Genomic DNA, 22788 nt, shown 5'->3' on the forward strand with positions numbered 1-22788 from the left:
TTTTGTTCATTCCAATCCCTCCTATTCTCTCTTTTCCTTCTCGCTCTCATAAACTCTCTCAACCATATCAAGCATATGTCTCGTGTCCCCCGATATTGTTGAAATAAAGCTAACAGGGGCGTCAAACTACACTCACTCACTCAACTCACTCACTCACACAACCATATATCTCTGTCGTCATGCTCTATAATCTCTCTAAAAAATTCTGCGACTTAAATTATTTTCTGGAGAAAATTCTTCTTTTACCGAAATGAATAATCCTATTCGGTACAATGAGGATAAAATAGTCGACCGTAAATATACAAAAAAGGTCTCTTAAACTCGAATACTGCGGGCACACGAAACCTGGGCCCTTATTCTCGAAACGTTCGTAGCCCTAAGAATTCTTAACTTTGGTCGTAGTCAATGCGTTACGAATGGACTTAAGAAGTTCGTAGGGCTACGAACGTTTCGAGAATAGCTAGCCTGATTCCTAAAGAAGGATATCAGACAGTGAACTGTTACCACGTGGTGCAACAATGCACCACTATAAGCATACACATATTTGTCGAATCAAAAGAAATATCGAACATTACATATCTATCGTTCGAAACATGCAGAGTACCACTTTAACCACTGTGACTACCGGAATCTCGAGACCTTGGAAAATATCGATATATCCGTAGCTCGAGAAAATGGAAATAGACTACGAAAGGCATTCTGCTGGGATCACAACACGACTTCGTTTTTCACAATATATCGACTTAACCGACTTCGAGTTACTGGGGTTTCGCACGACTCATGTCTTTACTACCTGACAATCATCCTTACCTGAACACAAGGTATTGATCAACCACCCAACCACAACGAATTTCAAGTTATTCATAATGTATTCACTGGAACACTATTTCAACCAATATTTTTAGACATGAGTCATAACTCAAACATTTTCGTTATGTTGGATAATAGCGCGTAACTAACAATTTAATTAAATTAATACGAGCATCAGTAGAAAGATACCATTTGCTGTTTGGGTACAGAAACGCAAGTGCTTTTAAACTAACGTGATTTAATTATACAGACTTTTCTGTTTTGATCCTATGTGCAACCGACCTTTTAGAAGTCTGCGCCAACACGAACGCATTTTCAATTAATTATTGAAATATTAAATACATAAATTATGGAATGCACGAGAAAATATAATGATATGGAGAAAATAGCATGGCGTTTGGGAGAAGACAGTAGCCCTGTGACCATTACTTTACTTGTATGGGGAATACTGTGGTTATTAATACATATACAGACGTGCATGTATGAATCTGTGTGCATATGTCTTAAGACACACCTCCATATATATATATATATATATATATATATATATATATATATATATATATATATGGAGGTGTGTCTTAAGACATATATATATATATATTCCTTCACCACTCGAATATTTTTCCTAAATTAATTTTAATTTCAAATTTCCTTATTCTTGTTCGCTAGAGCAATAACCGTAAAGCGTGTGTCGTACTCAGCCTTCTCTTTCATAAATGGTGGTTGTGTAGCTTAGTGGTTCAAGCGTTTGCTCGTCACGCCGAAGACCCAGGTTCGATTCCCCACATGGGCACAATATGTGAAGCCCATTTCAGGTTTCCCCCGCCGTGATACTGCTGCAATATTGCTAAAAGCGACGTAAAAGCATACTCAGCGCCAACGCTTTCACCACGAGGTCACCCCACCGCACCATTTTACATGAGGATTAATAATAATCTCAAGGAAACTTGTGTAAATCTCTATTTCAAATACTCTGGTTATTATGATGCAGATATCATATTTTCAATCTTTGGCACAGGACTCCGATGTAAAGTGAAAAACTGGAACATTTAAATGTATGTGTTAAACGTACTAGTAAAACACTGGGTTCAGATGTCTGTCTGGGAGAGTATGTAGCTCAGGTGTCCGTTCAGAAAGATACTGGAATGCTAGGATAGGTGCTGAGGCGCACATGCTATTGGTATCGTCTTGAAATTTGGCGGATGGAAATTTATGCGTTCGTTTAGAAATATAGTGGAATGTTTAGGTGTCGAGTAATGTTCACAAATGATCTTCAGATGTCGGTTTAGACTAATGGAATGTTCAGATGTTAGTTTAGATGGATGGAATATTCAGATGTTGATTTAGATGGATGGAATATTCAGATGTCTTTTTAGATGGATGGAATGTTCAGATGTCGGTTTAGACAGATGAAATGTTCAGATGTCGATTTAGATGATGGAATGTTCAGATGTCGGTTTAGATGGATGGAATGTTTAGATGTCGATTTAGATGGATGGAATATTCAGATGGCTTTTTAGACAGATGGAATGTTCAGATGTCGGTTTAGACAGATGAAATGTTCAGATGTCGATTTAGATGTATGGAATGTTCAAATGTTGGTTTAGACAGACGGAATGCTGAGATGTCGGCGGGTGGATTTTCATATGTCAGATTAGACATATCAGTGTTAACGTTTTGGGTGACACATACAGATGGAATGTTCAGATCTCAGGGCAGTCAGATGAAGGTTTGCGGGAGCATGTAGTGAGAGATACAGATGGAATGCTCAGATTTTTGTTGTGCCAAACAAAGTGAATGTTTAGACAGTTTAGAATGTCTGTAAAAGACATATGGATGACAAAATTACAGACTTGACGTAGGGACACATGCATGTCAGTTCATTAAAATGTAGATCTCTTCAATGTGTCAGTTTCCCGTAAAAAGTAGAACTTGGAACATGTACCTCTATTGCCTACTTTAAACTATGGACCCTTTTACACTTCAACGATACCAAAAACACAAGCTTCATGCGGTACTTTCATATTTTTTCTGAAAGCATGCCAACTACCCCTTGTATACAGTATTTGCCTTGTACTTGAGTTGTATATGTCCACCGAACATATGCAACATAGAAATTATTTACTTTTAGAAATATTTTACACACATGTCGAATACAAATACAAGTGATATGAGTTTTCTTTCGTTGCATGCTTTAACAAAGTTGTTAAAAACATCACATGGAGAATTTAAAAAAAATCATTTTAAACACAATTACCCAGGGATTTACCACTTTTAACGTGATATTGATATTTTTTTCTCTGTATTCAAATTATTTGAGCAGTTTCCGATGCTTGTCTAACCGGAGATAGAAGTGTACGTATACAGGTTAGGCGAAACTGTGACAAAGTCGCATCTGTTGTTTATTGTTTAAAAACTCCATTTTAAGGGACAGGGAAGCATTATAGACTTGACATTAGTTGTTTGCACGTCGTGATGGCGCTCCATAATAGCAATACACTATCTATAGGGAACATGTCCCAGCTGTCATGGGTTGACTGTATATTACGGCGTGACGCCAGGGTGAATTCTCTTGCTGTATATTGGGAATCTTCCAATGTTCATATTGTGATTGCTGCAACAATTTCAAGCTATCAAGTGCAAGTGCATACAAAATTTATGTAAGCGAAACGAAATACAATACGCGTGTTCCAGACACAAATTAGTGACAAATTGGCAATGTGATAAAGAATGGAATCTTAGCATATACTCAAACGTGTATAGACAAGTGATTTCTTCAAAGGCGCCTGCAATAAGTCCAGACATTCATGCCTGTCATTACATTTTATGTACACACGACCTGTTGTCTGTCTGTCTGTCTGTCTGTCTGGCTGGCTGCTTGCCTGCTTGCCTGCCTGCCTGCCAGCAGGTCTGTCTGTCCGTCTCTCTCTCTCTCTCTCTCTTTTCTCTCTTTCTCTCGGGGACGAGCAGGAGGTGCGAGGTGTGTGTGTGCGCGCGCGCGTGTGTGTGAGAGAGAGAGAGAGATGGGGGAGGGAGAGGGGGGTTGTGTTTAGCTGGCGTTATTTACGACGCTACACTCCATTACATGAATACTGTTTGATCTAATTATTTATACACACACAGTGAATAATTATAATCGTTAGTTAAACTCTCTATAAGACTGAAAGTACGAAAATGTTAGAAACTCACTAGGCGACTAATCCTGGCACCACCAGGACTGAAGTCTGGATACTGACCGTCTTGAATATTCCAACTCTCTTGAAGTCAGTTCCACTCTAGTGGGGATGCATTTTCGTATGAAGCATATATCTTGTCGTACAAGTGTACACACTGAATGTCATGGCACTGCATTATGGTATATACCCACTGCCATGCAAGCATGCATCATGTCAAACTTATACCAACTCAGATATACCAGCACTGTACAACTGTACCGGGTTAAGATATGCACTTGTAAACAATCCGAGAAAACAAACACTCACTTACCGGTGTGTAATTCTTGCTAGGATTCGCGTTGTAACAATCAACACACACTGCCGCATTAATTACGCATTGTCTTCAATAACAGGTGACGAGGCAAACACGGTTTGCCGTCACTTGTGAGTGACGTGAACTCCGACATTAGCATGATTTACTATCGCATATCAGGATGAAATAGACACAACGCAACACGTGACTCTGACTTCGCTTTACTTCAAGCCGACCACACTGGCCAATAGCGTTGCACTAACCCCGCCACACATACCCTCCGAACGGGGGATAAAAGCTGTTTTTCAAGTTACATACACCGATTTAGAAAGAAAACGTTTCCGCGGCGATTCTTCAAATTAGAGCGCCGCCCGATATGCATGTTTCTTCATATTTTCTTGTTTGGCTTGGCAGATTGTGTCTCCGCCCACTCGTAGGCTGCGCCGGTTTGACACAGGGTCACGTTGACCCGGGCACAGCAAGGTGAAGGCCGAAATAGCATTTAGACAAGCACAAGGCTTGATAAGTGGGAATGAGGTAATAACGGGATCTCGATCCATATATTAACATTATGCATATTGGTAAAGGGCGGAACATGAATATGCACACAATCTGAAAAGGTAGGCGGGCATTACTGTGTGAAATATATAGATATGTATACAGCGATCAGCTGGGGTAGAGCACATTGTATTGCCTCATTAGCTAAATAACACGTGTTACTTAAAGAAAATATCATTGTATGATATTGTTGTCAATAACTACTGAATAGAATTCACTATATACATATATTTTAATGATCATATAAATTCACTGATCCTAAGCGTTTGATTATTCTCAATTATTCTGCATATACAACCTGCTGCCTAATGTCTCTGTTCATTTTCTTTCTAAAATTTCTAAAAGTTCCAAAACCGATCTGTGAAAGGTTCTAAAAGGTGTCGAGCCCTACACCAATGAATGGCTATTTTCAATTCGACGGGTAATGGTCATCACTTCAGTTCTGTTTCAATCGGTGTTTTACATGATGAATCAGCCTGTCTAACGTGTGGGTCATGTTACAGTATACTTCATAGTATCTGTTGAATGTTCACAAACCCAGTAACATGTGGTCTATCACTTCAACACAGACAGATATGTTTAGGTTTTTACTATAATGAATTCATGCTGAAGACTGTTTTATATCGTGAAACTATCAATACACAAATAACCCGTGAAGGTCCGGGGATAGAAGGGGCCTTCAGCAACCCATGCTTGTCATAAAAGGCGACTAACGGGATTGGGTGGTCAGGCTCGCTGACACATGTCATCGGTTCCCAATTACGCAGATCGATGATCATGTTGTTGATCACTGAATTGTCTGATCCAGACTCGATTATTTACAGACCGCCGCCATACAGGTGCAATATTGCTGAGTGCGCTGTAAAACTCAACTCACTCACTCCCTTACTCAGTCTGTGCACAAACAAACACGCACTCATAACTATAATAATTTCTTTGAAAGAAAACTATTTCATGGGAAACGGAACATGTCGTCGTAAAGCCGAAACAAACGTTTAAGTCTTAGTGATAGTTTATGTAGTATAAGCTCAAATGACTTGTGAAAAATCCCTATACCGATAAACCATATCTGCAGGTTCCCATGGTAAGCCGCTTTTACATTTATTAAGAACTTGTAGATACCGTAAATATTTCCTAAGGACATCTTGAATGAAAATACACAAAGAAAATTGAACTGAAAACACCATTCTAGTGACAAAACCTCAAACCTTTCGGACTACATTGATCCATTCTAGTCACAAAGCCTCCCCCCTTTCGGACTACATTGATCCATTCTAGTCACAAAATCTCCCCCCTTTCGGACCACAATGATCCATTCTAGTGACAAAACCTCACCCCCTTTCGGACCACATTGATCCATTCTAGTTACAAACCCTCCCCCACCTTTCGGACCACATTGATCCATCCTAGTCACAAACCCTCCCCCCTTTCGGACCACATTGATCCATTCTAGTTACAAAACCTCACCCCTTTCGGACCGCATCGATCAAATCCTAGTCATAAAACCTCACCCCTTTCGACTCACATTATCGAGTCCTAGACCTCCCCCTAGTCACAAAGCCTCCCCCCTTTCGGACTACATTGATCCATTCTAGTCACAAAATCTCCCCCCTTTCGGACCACAATGATCCATTCTAGTGACAAAACCTCACCCCCTTTCGGACCACATTGATCCATTCTAGTTACAAACCCTCCCCCACCTTTCGGACCACATTGATCCATCCTAGTCACAAACCCTCCCCCCTTTCGGACCACATTGATCCATTCTAGTTACAAAACCTCACCCCTTTCGACTCACATTATCGAGTCCTAGACCTCCCCCTAGTCACAAAGCATCACTACCCAGTTACCTATGAATTCGGTGACGAAAAATCCTTTCCCTAATTAAATACAATCTATTCGTGGAGCACGTGTTTTTAGCAGATCTGACGGTTTGGTGGTAATCTTCTCTACACCCGTATCTGCCTTCCCAGTCAGGCTGTCACGGAAATTAAACACAGCATAAATTCACATTTTTATGACCATGGGATAACATTAAGTTTGGGGTCATTAAGTCTGAGCTGCCATAACTCACCCGATCACGATGTAAGGCGATCTACAGTTTATTAAACAACACTTGTTGCTGTACTTTTTACTCGAGTAATGCAATCTGTCAGACATAATTAAGACGGTGAACATTAGTGTTTTTAAACAGTGTAATATCGGTGAAAACAAATGTGACAGAGGATTGGTTAGATGAAGGATATGATAACGGTTGGCGTGAAAATAAGGTTTGCATCGCCTGGTGGCGTGGAGGGCTGCCATGGTAAAATGGGGCTCTCAGTTCGCGTTCAAGGTTACTGCACAGGGATGTGTGCGTGCGTGCGTGCGTGCGTGCGTGCGTGCGTGCGTGCGTGCGTGCGTGCGTGCGTGCGTGCGTGCGTGCATATCAATCCAAACTAATATTGTTTTAATAGTGCCAGCAGCTCGAGATATCATGTGGAAGTTTAGCATTGATTACATGACTGATTCCGCACTCACCAGCGCTTGTTTGTCTCCTTAATGCCGCGTGCCAAGGTAACAGCAAGTACTGTAACCGGGAATCGAACCCGAACCGACCATGGTTAGGTGATATTAACGTGCCGAATATTGCCAGAACGCTACATTGCTGAAAGGTAAAGTAATGATTACATTACAATCTCGGAGGAGGCGACTAACGCGGTTATGTTCGCAGACGTGGCTGACATATGTCATCGTATCAACATTGCGTAGACCGATGCTCATGATATTAATCACTAGACTGTCCATACAGATGGAATATTGCTGAGTGCTGTGTCAACCAACCAACCATTCAACCACCATACTTTGCAATGCGTCGTAACATTTTGTATCGTTACTGATTTTGTTGTCGAAACACTATGCAAAGGATTAATCGAAACACAATATCAACCATTAGGACAACAGGCACATACCACCATGGTTGTGTGTGACAAAGTTAATTGCCTGTGATTCTCAACTGCCCCGCGTCAATAATATTAGATCTTACATAGTACAGTATATATCTCGAGGCTATAAATGAAACGGGTAATATCTCGAGTTATTGACGTTAGGTTTAAAATTAACAGACAATATCTGAAGATTTAACCTTAAGTTTCCATTTTCAATTGACCAGACATATTTCTTCAATAACGCCCAGACAATACATAGTCAATAAAAGTTGTTGTTTTTTTAAACTGTACGATGTCTCGAGTCAGTGATGTCATGTTTTCGACAACATTTGGACAAATAGTACAGGTGCTTTTTCTCAGTTTCATTCCAGTTAACATGCTAGGCCTGCATTCCCTTACTATATTACACGTGTGTTCCATATTACTCGACTTCTTTTAACTGGAAACCCTCTCTAACTGGACGTTTATGTCCTTCCCGGTCTACTACAAATCCATTATATGTTATTCTTTAGCATCTAATAACTGAACATATTCTAGGGAACGATGGGGGAGCGTGGTTAAAGCGTTCGCTCCTCACATCAAAATCCCAGGTTCGACTTCCCACAAGGGGATTATGTGTAAAATCCATTTCTGGTACCCCCTACCGTGATATTGCTGGGATATTAAACCATATTCACTCACTGGACATATAAATGGGATCATATGTAGCTAACTAGCTGTTTGTATATATAACTCGACTGTACATTCATATAACGGCATTATCGCGCACGAAATATATGTATGACTTTCATAATTACATGTACACCATAAATATCTAGCCCTGAACATGGATAGTGTAGCAACATTACATTTATCTCCGGTTCGGTACATCTCAACTCAACCAAACACACATACACGCACGTCAACAGCTAATTTTCACAGTTTAGATTCAGTTTTTAAACATTTTAATAGGAAGCAATTTACCGGAAAATTTTCAATTTAAAAACCAATCTTGTCATAAAAATTTAACTTTTTACACTTGATTTATTCTGTGTTTATTCCGTTATTATTTGTATGCAGGGATTTTAGAGTAGATGATGTTTCTAAATATTTCGATGTAAATCTTTAATATCATGGGTTCATTCATTTTTTTAGACCAGTAGTTAAAGTGTTCGCTCATGAGGCCGGATGCTCTGTTTCGATTCCCCACAAGCGAAGTTCATTTCTGGCGATATTTCTGTCATGATATTGCTAAATAAAATTCTAAAACAGAACTGAAAAACGTGCATGTCTCTAGGCAGTGACAGAAAAATAATGTCTCTTGACCTTAATATAGTTATTAAAGCGCTTCATGGAATTTTTTTTTGCAGTGCCAAGACGGTCTGTTTTCATTTAACCATACGCAGACTTAAAGAAGTGCGCTGGAGGTCACGGTGACATCACGCGACACAGGCTGATAACACGCTATAAGACGTTTATACCAGAAACCCTGCCCCTCACCTCGAACTCTCTGACCCACTGAGACAATTTCTTCAAATTTGCCCAGTACGGTGAATGACCGCACTCACTAATTAGTTTGCACTTTGAGCTGCACATTTTTGGGGTAAGCTTTACCGTTTTAATTGCCTAATGTAATCGGTATTTTGCCTTGTGAAATATATTGTATATACAGGCAATAATTGGAGACAGAAATCGCATTGATAAAGTGGGGCACTGTAACAGGCAGGAGAAAACGTCATGGTGCAATACTGATGTCTGGAACGTCAGTTCGGTGCATACATTAAAGAAACAGATCGCTTTTTTCAATCTAATCTGCTAAAATATTTTTTCTTAAATGAAAGAGTGAGTGAGTGAGTAATTTTAGCTTTACGCTACAATCAGCATTATTCCAGGTATATGGCGGCGGTCTGTAAAATGGTCGAGTCTGGACCAGACAATCCAGTGATCAACAGCATAAGCATAGATCTCCGCAACTGGGAATCGATGACAGGTGTCAGCCAAGTGAGCGAGCCTTACCATCCGATCCCGTTAGTCGATGCTCACGACAAGCATGGGTTACCGAAGGTCATTTCTTACCTGGGTCTTCACGTGTTCGGATATCGGTCTTAAGAATGTGTGATGCGTATGCACTGGAGGTTTGGGGCGTCAGTGAGGGCTAGTGTTGGGGTACACTTCAAAGACGTACCCCCTTTCCGGCCTCGTGACTGTGCGCACGTATACACTAACACACGCACGCACGCACGCACGCACGCACGCACGCACGCACGCACGCATACAAGCCTCTAACCGTTTTCTCTAATTAAGAAGTTTCATTGGACTTCAAGGTGTGCGTCTCAAACAGCAAAGGTAATGAAGCAGTCATTGCCATGGGTATCGTCATATCTTCACGCTGAACTTAGTTACTTCAAATGACTGCAATGCAACTACTGGAGGCTTCCTAGGGCTGCATATATACTCATGGAAACAAATAAGGGAACACATGTTCTTATATATAGTTCCAGAATTTTACCCACAGTGCAATGCATACCTTGAGGAAAAACTTGGAAAAGAATAAAGGATCACTTGTACTTTCATATGTGGCCTTATTTTCTATGATTATATATGAACGACTGATGATCCAGCTGGGGTTCGCATCGGGGTACTATGGTACACGAGATGCACGACCGGGGTACTATTGTACACGAGATGCACGATCGGGGTACTATTGTACACGAGATACACGATCGGGGTACTATTATACATGGGATGCACGATCGAGGAACTATGTATGTATGTGCGTATGTACGTATGTATGTATGTATGTATGTATGTATGTGCGTGCGTGCGTGCGTGCGTGCATGTATGTATGTATGTGTGTGTGTGCATACGCGCGTGCGTGTGTGTTTCTCTCTGTCTCTCTGCATGACTGAATGGTCAAGACAAATCAGACATTGGTTTGAAACTCTTTCCTGCGCCTACTTCTCACGCTCTGCATACACACTCCTTACATCGTTTCCTTTTGAATCACGTTGAGCTATTTTGATACGTAACTGAAAAGTGTGTCCATAAACAATTCCTGAAATCGCATCTAATCGCAGCATGGCCCTGACACGGCAAACATTCATATGTACGTTCTTCTACCTCTGTCAGTTCTCCTCTATATGTTCTTTCTACTCGCGACCAGATCATGAATCACAAGCTATTGAAGTCTGGTTATTGATATCGTCATGTTTATATGAGTAGTTTCAGCGGCGGTCACTGCTTCCGAGACAAATTGATTGCTTAATCGGTTGTGACACAAGACCCGAAAGTCTTTGTCAGCGAATTACCGCCGTAAGGTGTCGCTGTGATAAATGTCAGCACGTGCGGGGTGTCGTCTGGTGACGGAGTCAGTGACTCACGGCTGGGTTACATGTCTACAGTCTGTAAGGGCGAAACCGAGTCTATACGGTCTGAATCTTCTCTGATGCAGAGGCATTGCTCTGTTATGGCGGGGATACAAGGACCGGCGATGCTCTCTCCAGCCCTGACTCACGCCAAAGTAGACACTACATGCTCTGTGTCGTCTGGCTTGAACCAGTCATGTATATCTCGTCCTTAGAAACGACACAGTGGAGTCTTGCAACATCATGACTTTGTTAGGGTTGTTTGGTAAGGCGCGTAAAAAAATGTTCACATCATCGGCCGACCTTAAAGATTAACCCGTGTTGTTAGTTTGCTCAATTTAGTTCCAGCTCAACCGGTCGTCATTAGTGTTTGAAAATTAAACTCTTAAGATCTGGGACCCGTTCAACAAAGCATCGTAGCGCTACGAATGCCGTAAGACAGCGTTAACGCACTGGAATTAAGATCATTGCTGCGCTAGGGTCGTTCAGTGGAACAGGGTCAAAGTCCGTATGTACATGTCACACCCCGAATCTGTTATTTTCCAACGCAGACAATATTCACGTAGACATATTCTATACCTATATCACTGAAATCCACGAACGTCAGTCGAAATATGGCATTACCACTGCTGCGGACACCAGAAATGGGCTTCACACAATGTACCTGTTAGTAGAATCGAACCCTGGCCTCCGGCGTGACAAGTGGACGCTTTAACCACTGGGACACACATACACACACGCACGCACGCACGCACGCACACACATCTGTATACGATGACATGTATCTACAAAGCCGGCGAGCAAGACTACCCGATCTTCATATCCCCCTGATAGCATGGATTACTGAATACCAACTATAACACGGATCTTCATGGGTCAAACCCATGCAACTAGATTCCAATGTTTTGGGCCTGCTTGTCAGACCCCCGGTACCAACTCTTTCCTTGTCAAAACCAGGCACAATAGCACGTGGTCTGCGTCTGGGTAGATTTAAAATATTTCTTATTATTAATCACCAGTTTGGCTCATCCTTTAAAACAAGAAACTTTCTCGATGTATACACCAAGCCTTAATTTATCAAGTCAAATCAAACCTCATTTTTAAATTCAGTTGCCGTTTGTAAAAAAAACCAAACAAACCAAAACAGTTCAACTCCATTCATTTGTTCTTCTTTCAGTCAGTCAGTAATTTAGTGAAACTGTGTAGAAGGTACGGATAGCTCGATATTTTTTCTTGGTCCCGTGAATATCGAGACAACGGTGCTCGACTTTGAATCCAATCAGCATTACCATTGCTCATAGGGACATGTTTGTGCTGGAAACTGACAAATCGGGCAAATATCACTCGAACCATAATACCTTTCATAACACTTTAATACAATATTATTGACACGCACCTCGTTTACTGTCTCTGGGCGTTTGTCAAATACCATTCGTACAGCGCGCGATCACTTAAGCATGTGTCATAGTTCAACATAAAAGTCGGAGATTAGGCCCCAAGCTAACCCGGACGCTCCGCTTAGAGTTCACTCCAGCATGCGACACCCCGAATTAAATAAGTATGTACATTTATCCCAGACGTGTTCTCGTGCCTGACAACCACACGGCCAAGTAAGATAAGCAACGTAAGACTTGTAAGGTCTCCAGGTTAGGGAAAGCAAACCCAGCACATAGGCTCAATCAGCTGTTTACCTATCGCGGCAGGTGGATAAGAGCGTCATGTAGCCATGGCAGCGAGTGGCAAACCAAACAGGCCAGTACGCCATAACTGACTGTGGGTCGGGGGAAGGGATCAGGGTGCCGCATAGGCCATACCCTGAATTTGACAGTTAAAAATGGCGTCGGGAGCAACTGGGGGTAAACCCGCGGGTAAAGCTCTGGCAAACTGCAACTACGTTGCCCAAGATCAAATCTGGTGAGTAAAATATCGTCTGCTCGGTCGCCTGTCCGCCATATTGTTTTTACTGATCAATTTCGGTGTCAAGCACAGCCTGACCGAGATTACTGTGATCTCCAAACGGATTCTTTGAAATACGGCATATCATATTTAATACCATTGATTTTATTCCCTGGCAATAACAAACAAATATCAGTGCACAAAAATACAATAAGAATCATTACTTGACATATTACGATGGTAATTTAAACAAATCATAATTATCTGGTGGAGCTGTATTAACAATTCCCCATCTGGTGTAAATACAATCACGCATTGTTTAAAAACAGATAATCGATATGATTTGTTAGTTAGCTATAGCGTTCACTGATCCGTGTCTACCTCCAGCAGTGAGGAATTATATGTTTAGTTGAGGCATACGTTCCGATGAACACCAACATCGGCCATTCTGTATTACTGGGTTCTACAAAGAGGGAACGTGTGCGTTAAAAGGATATACGATCGCGGCGAGCATCAGTTAACATGGGCTTTCATTCCGTTAAGTTCTCCGTCCTCGAATACATGTTTGAAGTATTATTTTGGTTTTTCGTGTTTCAAAGTGCACAATCGTTAATCCGTCAACCATTTCTAATAGTGAATTTAAAATAGCATGGGTTACTGATGTCTGCATTATTTACGACGAAACATATTTTCTCTGTTTCACGATCAATCTGTAGCCGAATCATTAATATCCCCAAGTCTAAAACAAATTAAACATTATTTTCACATGTTTTCACTAGCGTTGCTTGTTCAAACCCAGATCCGTTTGTTTTTAATTACTTTTGTAAAATTATGCCACAAGTTTCATGTTTCATCCTTTACGACGAGATCATGTGTTGTCCTTTTAAAAAAGAAATGTAATGGTTTTGTTTTCAGTTTTGAAGCATTCAATTCAATTTGTACCGACGTGAAGTGAACACCCACGTAGTTGGGCTTAGTTGTAGATCTTTGACAAAAACAGGTTCATGAGTGAGTACTGTTTTTCGTCGCTGTTAGCAATATTCAAGCAGGATTGCTGCGGCGAACGCCAGAAATGTGCTTCACACATTGTGTCCATGTAGGGAATCGAACCTGGGTCTTCGGCGTGCCGAGCAAACACCTTAACCACTAGGCTACCCCACCGCCCAGTTGATTCATGACAAAATGTTAGCAAAGTGGGCTTCAATTACTATAGACACACTTATAACATGGCGACAGACTTTTAAAAGCACAATGGTTGACTAAGCTCTCAAAAAACAAACATGGTGAAATTAATGAAAGCAACTGAGGTTTGGTAAAGCATTTAGAAGGGATACAGATAAAGGGCAGAATTCCTTTATCTGTAGACCCGTGAAGGTCCCGGGGTAGAATAGGCCTTCAGCAACCCATGCTTGCCACAAAAGGCGACTATGCTTGTTGTAAGAGGCGACTAACGGGTGGTCGGATCGGGTGGTCAGACTCGCTGACTTGGTTGACACACGTCATCGGTTCCCAATTGCGCAGATCGATGCTCATGTTGTTGATCACTGGATTGTCTGGTCCAGACTCGATTATTTACAGACTGTCGCCATATAGCTGGAATATTGCTGAGTGCGGCGTAAAACTAAACTCACTCACTCACCCTTTACGCTCTCCGCATCCAGGCTTTCATTCACCTGATGAAGGATGACTATACAGCGAAATATTTATTCTTTTTAAGGAAACTGACATTTGAAACCTTATGGAAATCCGTGGGTTTATCATTCCGCCGGTAAAGGGAATAAATTTGTTATGTTTGGTTTAAAAACCACATTATATAAATGTTACAATTTAACATGTGCAAATGCATCTAACAAAGGAAATAACAAGAAGACGACAATTATTGCGAAGAACAATCCGAAAACGGACAAGGGCGTAACATTGTTAAAGTACCCGGATTTACACGTGATTTTTTAAATGAAAATTTGACGAGCTCTCAACACTATCTAAATATAAGCTTTGCAACTTATCGGGCTTAATAAGGCTTGTAACGCTCCTGACCGGTGAATGACATGGATCACGACTTGGCAGCTTCAGTGAAACTCAGCAGCATAATCTCTCATAACCCACGGATAAAGCATAAAAATGTTTGTACAGGGTCGCTCGAGGTATTAGTCGGATGACGTCACAAATGCAGTTGTATTGTGTCTGGTGCGTCACTACGACTTTGGACCAAATTTTGAAATGGTTTGATTTTAGTAAGTGAAATAAACCGATTACTGTACCAGTGCCTGCCAGTTATAATCTATATCTTACAAGTACTTGTTTCCGCACAGGAGTAGCTTAGTGGTTAAAGCGTTCGCTCGTCAAGGTGAAGACCCGTGTTCGATTCCCTCACATGGATCCAAAGTGTGAAGCTCATTTTTGTCCCCTCAAATCCACCCCCACCCCTCCTCCTTAATGATGCTGAAATATTGCTAAAAGCGGCGTAAAACCATACTCACTCAAAACGAATATGGACGACCAGAGACCTTGCAGAAGTACGTACTGTCCGTCATATGTGCGTAACACATGCCCAGTGTATACCATCTCGCTCATATCTAGTTTCAAGAATGCTTTAATTGCTTACATGTGTCAATTGAGCGTACAACCAATTAAATGAACATGTAAATAATGAACAAAACGAGCGACTCAAAATCAAATAACGACTCGACATATATTTAATATTCCTTTTCGAGGAAACAACCCAGATTTTGTTGTCGAGCGCAGGCAAATGTTCTCTTTCTCACCCTACTAACGCGTTCAAACTGAATGCACAAACACACAAGCTTTCTCACGGCACAAGCACAAACACACATTCGCTTCTTACGTCACCACGCGTTATGTACCAGACGCCTCGATCTTTACCTTATACAAACTTACAAGCCATTGAAAACATACATACAATTTATCTTTCTAGATGACCATAGACATATCAGTTTTCTAAAAAAAATAATGAAAATTTAAAAACAAGACCTGGGTGGGGGTGGCCTGGTGGTTAAAGTGTTCGTCACGCCAGATCGGGGTTCATTTCCCCACACGGGTACACTGTACGAAGCCCATTTCAGGTGCACCTCTGATGTGACAGTGAGATTGCTAAAAGCGACGTAAAACTGCACTCACTCAGCTCACACGCAGAGGTCCATTTCTTACGCTCATAACAGTGGAATCCTAGAAGCCACTCTGTCACGGTGTTGTATTGTCGCAATATTATTCAAAACGCGACAAAGCGAGAAATGGCCGAAATGTTACGATATCGCATTGTCGGGCTTTGGTTAATTTTGCCTCTTTTTGATTTTGCTGAGAGAGCGACAACACGATTGCATACATAGACGCATCGGTGGTCGTGGTAAGTGCACAAATGCACCATTCAAAAAGCAGAGTCATTTTCAAAGTTACTGCACGCATTAAAATTTGAAACCATTTTACAGTGACGTGCTGTTCTGATCACTCCACAAAACACTTAACTATTTAGTTCTTGACATTTGAAATAGAATCTCGAAATATCGCGATGACTAGTTAATGAATAATCGATGCATGTGTGGTGATATTTATATGGGTGAAAACAAAAATCTACACTAGGCATAAATACGAACCAAGAAGATCTGGATGAGAACTGGTCTTCTGTAACCCATGCTTGTATTAACAGGCTTCTAACGAGATGGGGTGGTCAGGACCACTGACTTGGTTGACATATGTCACCGTGTCCCATATGTGTAGATTTATGCTCATGGTGTCGGTCACTGGATTTGCGATTTTTTAGACCGCCCACATAGAGCCAGAAAACTGCTGAGGGTGGCTTTAAACAACAAACAAAAACATATATATATGATCACTGGGGTGATCACATTTAAACAGACCCCCTATGTGTTGAAAGTAAATCTATTTCTCATACGTTAGTGGGTACTTGTAAACATTGGTATCGATACTCTTCAACACAGTAGTTGTAATTTCAAATTATCTACAGGAACTTTCGGTCCATCAATCACTTATTTGTCTTATTTGTTAACAGACCGACATACAAAACAATTTTTAGGCGAGCTGCGTGAATGGCGGGCTGTGAGTGAAGGGCTTACGTGTAAATACCTGGTTTTGAGTTTAGTTTTAGTTTTACGCCACATTCAACAATATTCCAGCTATATGGCAGCAGTCTGTAAATAATCGAGCCTGGACCAGAGAATCCAGTGATCAACAATATGATCATCGATCTGCGCAGTTGGGATACGAAACATGAGTCAACCAATTCAGCGAGCCTGACCACCCGATCCCGTTAGTCGCCTCTTAGAAGCATGGGTTACTGAAGATCAATTCTAGCCCAGATCTTCACGGCGCACAGTTATGTGGAACATGTTATATTACTATTATAATTATCATGATATATGGAAGCGTCATCTAACGGTCACGGGGTGATATATTAATCTTGTGTAACTTATACCCACCAAACACGGAATCATCATACAAAATGACGCGTATATACTATTTGACAGAAATAGAGGAACGGATCTAAAGCGTACGAACTCTCTTTTATGGATCATTCAGCAATGTAAATTCAAAGATGTATTAGCAATACTTAACTTTAAATGTGTTGGGGTTCAAAGAAAATGTCACAAAGCTGTCGTTGCGCAAAGAGATCTGGAACCAGTCAACGGTAATTGATCGCTAACTCATCAGCTGTGGTGTCTTGGGCAAATAGAAGGATCGGACTGAGGTCATTCTCTGGGAGTGTTTGAAAATCTACAAACCTTGACTAACAACCATGCAGCCTGGAGTTAGAAATACAAATGTATTGCTAATTTGGAGCCTTTGGCGAGGGACTTACTGTGTTCATTCTCTAGGGCTATGTAATCCATAGCTCTGTTTCCGGATAGGATTCCTCAATTTTTCATTGGTATGTTGGACCCGTGAAGGTCCCGGGTTAGAATCGAGATCGGGTGGTCAGGCTCACTGACTTGGTCGACACATGTCATCGGTTCCCAATTGCGTAGATCGATGCTCATGTTGTTGATCACTGGATTGTCTGGTCCAGACTCGATTATTTACAGACCGCCGCCATATAGTTGGAATATTACAGAGTGCGGCGTAAAACTAAACTCAACTCACTCACTCATTGGTATGTTGACTGTACGGAGAAACCTCACTGAAAGTAGACTGTTGTTAGGGCGACGTAATGTAACAAGTTCGTGACGCCATGAGCAATGGTCATATGGTAACTTCTCTTCAATGAAACACTTGGACATGTTATGGCTTCAGGTGACCACTCCCTCGAAATTAATGTAACGTGCACAAATGCAAATGCATGACTTTGTCATTTAGCAGAAAACCGATAGTCCATCACGTTTTTGAACCAATCAGATTAAAGAGCACAGTGACGTCTGCTTAACAATATAAGTTTACTCATATTGGTAGAATGTGATAGATTTCTGAGTGCGGCGTAAAACTAACCTCACTCAGCATGTAATAGTATACTGCTGTGTATGGGCAGATCGTTGAATGCATAGACGAACGCTGTTTAGGTCAGAACATGTAGAGAGGACGGAGGTAGAAAGGACGATATTTACATCTTATACAGCGTCTAGCAATAGTTTGACGATGATACGACTTGTTTTAACATACTTGACATAAAAGCTCAAATGGACTCGACAGAGTTTTTCCAACTTAGAAAACTCCGACTTTTACCTTCGTGTGGGTATCATGGTGGTATGCATGATTGATCTGCTTTGAGTCAGTCTTATGCGTTTAAGTAGTAGTATGTCAAATCACTCCGGAAAACAGAATTACAGTTGATGAACAATTAATAAAAAAACCCAAAACTTCTTTATCTGTCCAGGTTGGTTTGGAACTCATTCTTCTGTTTGTCTTTCTGGTTGTCTTCAATCTGTTCAAAAATAAAACCATACCGCAAACGCGGTTTTACAAAAACGCCCCCAAAAGCCATTCATCTTACTATTTTTCATATCCGGTTTAATGTTAATTTCAGTTCATTCTGGGAAATACAGTTGCCTTTGTTTTCTCAAGTTTAAGTAAAAACCCTAACTTAAGTCAAAACTCAGACTTAAGTTTGTTTCGAAAAACCAAGCCCTCGAATTTATTCCATTCATTTTCAGTAAATAACCACCATTCCGGTTCCGTTTCACTTCACATCTCATAGTGGCTGAAAACTATATATATGCGTGTGTGTGTAAACTTTGTTTTGTTTTTCAGGAAGGGTCATATCACTCAGGAAGAGTCTGCCGCTAAGATGTGGCCGTCCAATTGGAATTTTCTCACCGGCTCGCACAGAGATGTGAGTTGTACTTAACGTAAAGTATGTAAATGTGAAATGATTCACACTTACGGAAGTATAGTCATTGAGTCAACACTTAAACTCAGCATGTTGAAGGCCAGGGCTTCATGCCTTTTAGAAGTGGCCTGTCCATAGTGGTTAAAGTCTCCGTTGTCCGATTGGCTAAACGTCCGCGATTTGCTTTGAGAGGAGCTGAGCCCCCATTTGTGCATAAGACGTGATATCGTGGGTTCGAATCCCAGATTATGTTCTAGGTTTGTCAGCACCATGTCCCTTCTTGTGGATTTTACCAGGGTGGTTACCGTTTGAGACTTGTCTGGCATTGTTTGACTCGATGTGATATAACTGAAATATCATTGAAATCAAAACCAAACTCTCTTTCTTTTAACGATTGGTGCATTTGTAAATCAACGTACAAACAGTCCATTTCCTTGCTTATAACGCACCTGTGCAGATCCGGAAAAGAAATTGTCATCAACAACCCATGCTTGCCGAAAGACACTAACGGGATCGGATGGTCGGGCTCTCTGCTGACACCTGTCATCGTATCCCGATTGCGTCGGTCGATGCTCATCCTGTTGATCACTGGATTGTCTCGATTGTATCGATCACAGACTGTTGCCATGTAGCTCGAATATTGCGTTAACCAAAGCAACCACACAAAACCTTACTAAAAACTCACATTCTGGTTCCAATCAGTTGTGCTAGATCTGCATGGTTAATGACCTTGATCTTGAAACATAAATATAGGTCACACAAATGCAAAACATATTTCCATTAAAACGGACTAATCATTTCCTAATTTCAGCTCGTAAAGGACGAATTCCCCCAAGCGAAAAAGGGGAAACGGGAAATCCCAACGCTTATTCAAATCAGGCCTGTTACACCGATTGAAGAGTACATCAAAGTTCAACCTTCGCCTCGGCCATTTCCGTCAACTACCTCGCAGCAAATCGGATGGCGATCTACCCGCACGGAACACAAATTAGAGAAATATGGGAAATACGCCAAACCCAAAGGTGGTCTAGTGAAACAACTAAATTGGCCTCAGGAGGCGGTGGACTAAGTGCTTCAAATGGCTAGAGATTTTAAATAATTTGTATTATCACTACAGTATGATTGATTTTCATGTTAGGCATCAGACAAGGTTGCCTTTTTTTGCTATATATAATTCATGCGATTTGCCGAAAGCTTTTGAAGGTTGACTTTCTTATGAATATATGTAAATTGTTTAAAGCCCTCACTGTAAAATGGACATGTCGCGTCTCTTTCTCTCATGAAGTGTTACCTTAACGACTGCATTCTACACTGTTGTAGTTTATTAATGCATTATAAACGAGGCATTTTATACAGTGAAAACCTCTGGACCATCGAACAAAATTCGAGTTATCTGCAGTTCTGGATAAGTGGGCATTAGGATGTGGAATCTGTGCAGGCATAAAGTTTGATGTTTTAAACGATAATGATTTAATGGAGTCGGGGATTGTAGTGGGATTAGTGCTTTAAGCATTGACTGGCCGTGGTTTACTTCTATTGGTGCATTTACAATCACCAGCTTAATCGATTAGTGCTTTACGATTGCAGAGTGCTTTCTAAGACAGATATGTCGGACGGAGGGCCATAACTTTCATAAAAGAAATGACAGTGAAACAAATACAATTTTTATCCGCTGCGTCGGACGTCGGGCGTCGGGCGTCGGGCGTCGGGCGTCGGGCGTCGGGCGTCGGGCGTCGGGCTAATTCTACCCGTGCAAAGCCACCATTTGTGCTAGTTCACTGCTATATATTTCAAAGTCAGTTATGACAGGTGGGGTCAGTTAATGGTAACCAGATAGATAAATTGACGCACAAAAGAAAGTATACACCTGGAGCTGTTTGGTTATTAGTTTAGTTCTGGCACAACATATACACAATGCCTGTGACTTGCAAGTCACAAACAAAACACTTTTCAAAATGCTATTTTGGGGGGCAAATCTTCACCAAAAACAGGTGTTTATTCTTGTGTACGTACGCGTATGTTATGGATCATGCATTATCATGTGTGATCACGTGCATGTCCCAAGAATATGTTTTGGAAAAGTTTGCAGATTTTGAAACACTCAACCAAAATGATCTAAAACCTTCTAGGCTCTTGAAAGTGGCTGACGTGGGTGGACATCATAATAAACAAAGGCACGTGTTTTCAGCTGATTCAGACCCCTTGCATAGATAATGTTTCAAAGTATGTTTACATCTAACATACATTGCCGGTGACTTTGATAACAGTTCCATATGAAATAACCTCTGAACTTATCGACTCCTCAAAGAAATTTCTGAAACGAATCTTCAAAGACCTTAACTTGCATTGATTCCATTCACTGTGGATCTTAATTGAACTATCAAACTTCAATCTAAATTCTCTTGATATAAAAAGTGTAGCTTTGATATTGAATTGAAACGATAATTCTGCTATCAAGCTATGTTCTTTGAAATTTAGATATCATTTAACGCTTGAACATGAATCATATTTGCTGGCGTTCTAGTTCGTGTGTTACCCATTAAGTAGTTTTCTTTTTAATGAAATATAAATCGACTTGTTAAAGTGCAAATTACACCCAGAGCATGGGCAGAGTGAAATCGATTCCATTAAGAGTCTTAATATTTATTCCTCGCTTATTCATTGTTGCAACGTAAAGAAAACGAAAACAATATACATTTTTTTATTTATTAATTCAGTACGTGCATTGATATGCAAAACGTCCAAAGTTATTGTTGTGCTTTGTTGATAAAGAAAGTTGTAATTTATTAAAATGAATTAGAATTTTAAATTAATTGAATACCCACACGGAATGGTCTTCATTTTGAATTGAAATCAATCTTCCTTTCAAACCATCGATCCACTTGCAGATTCTCGAATGTATGGTAGTAAACAAATTGTATGTGGTTATTCGAATGTATTTGGGTAATAATTTATCTAATTGGTGGAAACGGCAGATTTGAATGACTGCATTGTCACTTAGAACAGCGCGACGGCGGACGCTGCAGGGGGTCTGGGTTACCTTGTGCATACTGCAATACAGAGAGGGTCATTATCAGTGTGATTTGTTTGGTGGCGGCATTCACAGATTGTAATTTTCTAGCCATTTTCACACCTCATGTTTACATTAACAATAAACAGTCCTCTGACTGGCGTCTATTGTTACGTCATAATGACCAGATCATCAGCCTCTGTTCCACGCTTGCATCAAGGGAGATTAATATTAAGGCATCAGCAGTCATTATTATGATTTAACAATACACTCAGTTAAATTCAAAGCTCCCGATAATCAACCATGCGCGAAAACAGTTAGATTGAGATGATGCTGGTGAATAAATTATTTTCAAAGACCAAGGTTATTCTCTGCTTCAAAGCTGTCTGACTTGAATATATTAGGTGGAATTAGTTGGGCGATGGCAGTTCAATATGTAATGGCGTGACATTAAATATAGAATTATTGTTTTGAAAA

The 22788-nt window shown here is 40.8% G+C and overlaps 2 protein-coding genes across 2 annotated transcripts in view; one reads left to right on the forward strand and one right to left on the reverse strand.

Moving 5' to 3' along the window:
* Nucleotides 1-4736, reverse strand: part of LOC137258176 (uncharacterized) — a 186237-nt gene extending 181501 nt beyond the window's left edge. Inside the window, exon 1 of the mRNA XM_067795752.1 lies at nt 4300-4736. The gene's annotated coding sequence lies outside the window, so the exon portion shown is untranslated. The remainder of the gene's footprint in view (nt 1-4299) is intronic.
* Nucleotides 4737-12844: 8108 nt separating this feature from the next.
* Nucleotides 12845-22473, forward strand: LOC137258900 (ciliary microtubule inner protein 1-like). The gene is made up of 3 exons (XM_067796597.1): nt 12845-13024; nt 19223-19304; nt 20113-22473. The coding sequence occupies exons 1-3, from the start codon at nt 12945-12947 to the stop codon at nt 20368-20370; spliced, it is 420 nt and encodes a 139-aa protein (XP_067652698.1). The 5' UTR covers nt 12845-12944; the 3' UTR covers nt 20371-22473.
* Nucleotides 22474-22788: the final 315 nt, after the last annotated feature.

Source organism: Haliotis asinina, chromosome 12 (genome assembly GCF_037392515.1).
Source record: "Haliotis asinina isolate JCU_RB_2024 chromosome 12, JCU_Hal_asi_v2, whole genome shotgun sequence".
Taxonomy (NCBI): Eukaryota; Metazoa; Mollusca; class Gastropoda; order Lepetellida; family Haliotidae; genus Haliotis; species Haliotis asinina.

Bases quoted from the DNA above. Each gene is read 5' to 3' on its own strand.
- LOC137258900 (XM_067796597.1), top strand. From the start codon at position 12,945: ATGGCGTCGGGAGCAACTGGGGGTAAACCCGCGGGTAAAGCTCTGGCA. The intron at 13,025-19,222 runs GTGAGTAAAATA...TTTGTTTTTCAG, and splicing joins GTTGCCCAAGATCAAATCTG to GAAGGGTCATATCACTCAGG. The intron at 19,305-20,112 runs GTGAGTTGTACT...TCCTAATTTCAG, and splicing joins TCACCGGCTCGCACAGAGAT to CTCGTAAAGGACGAATTCCC.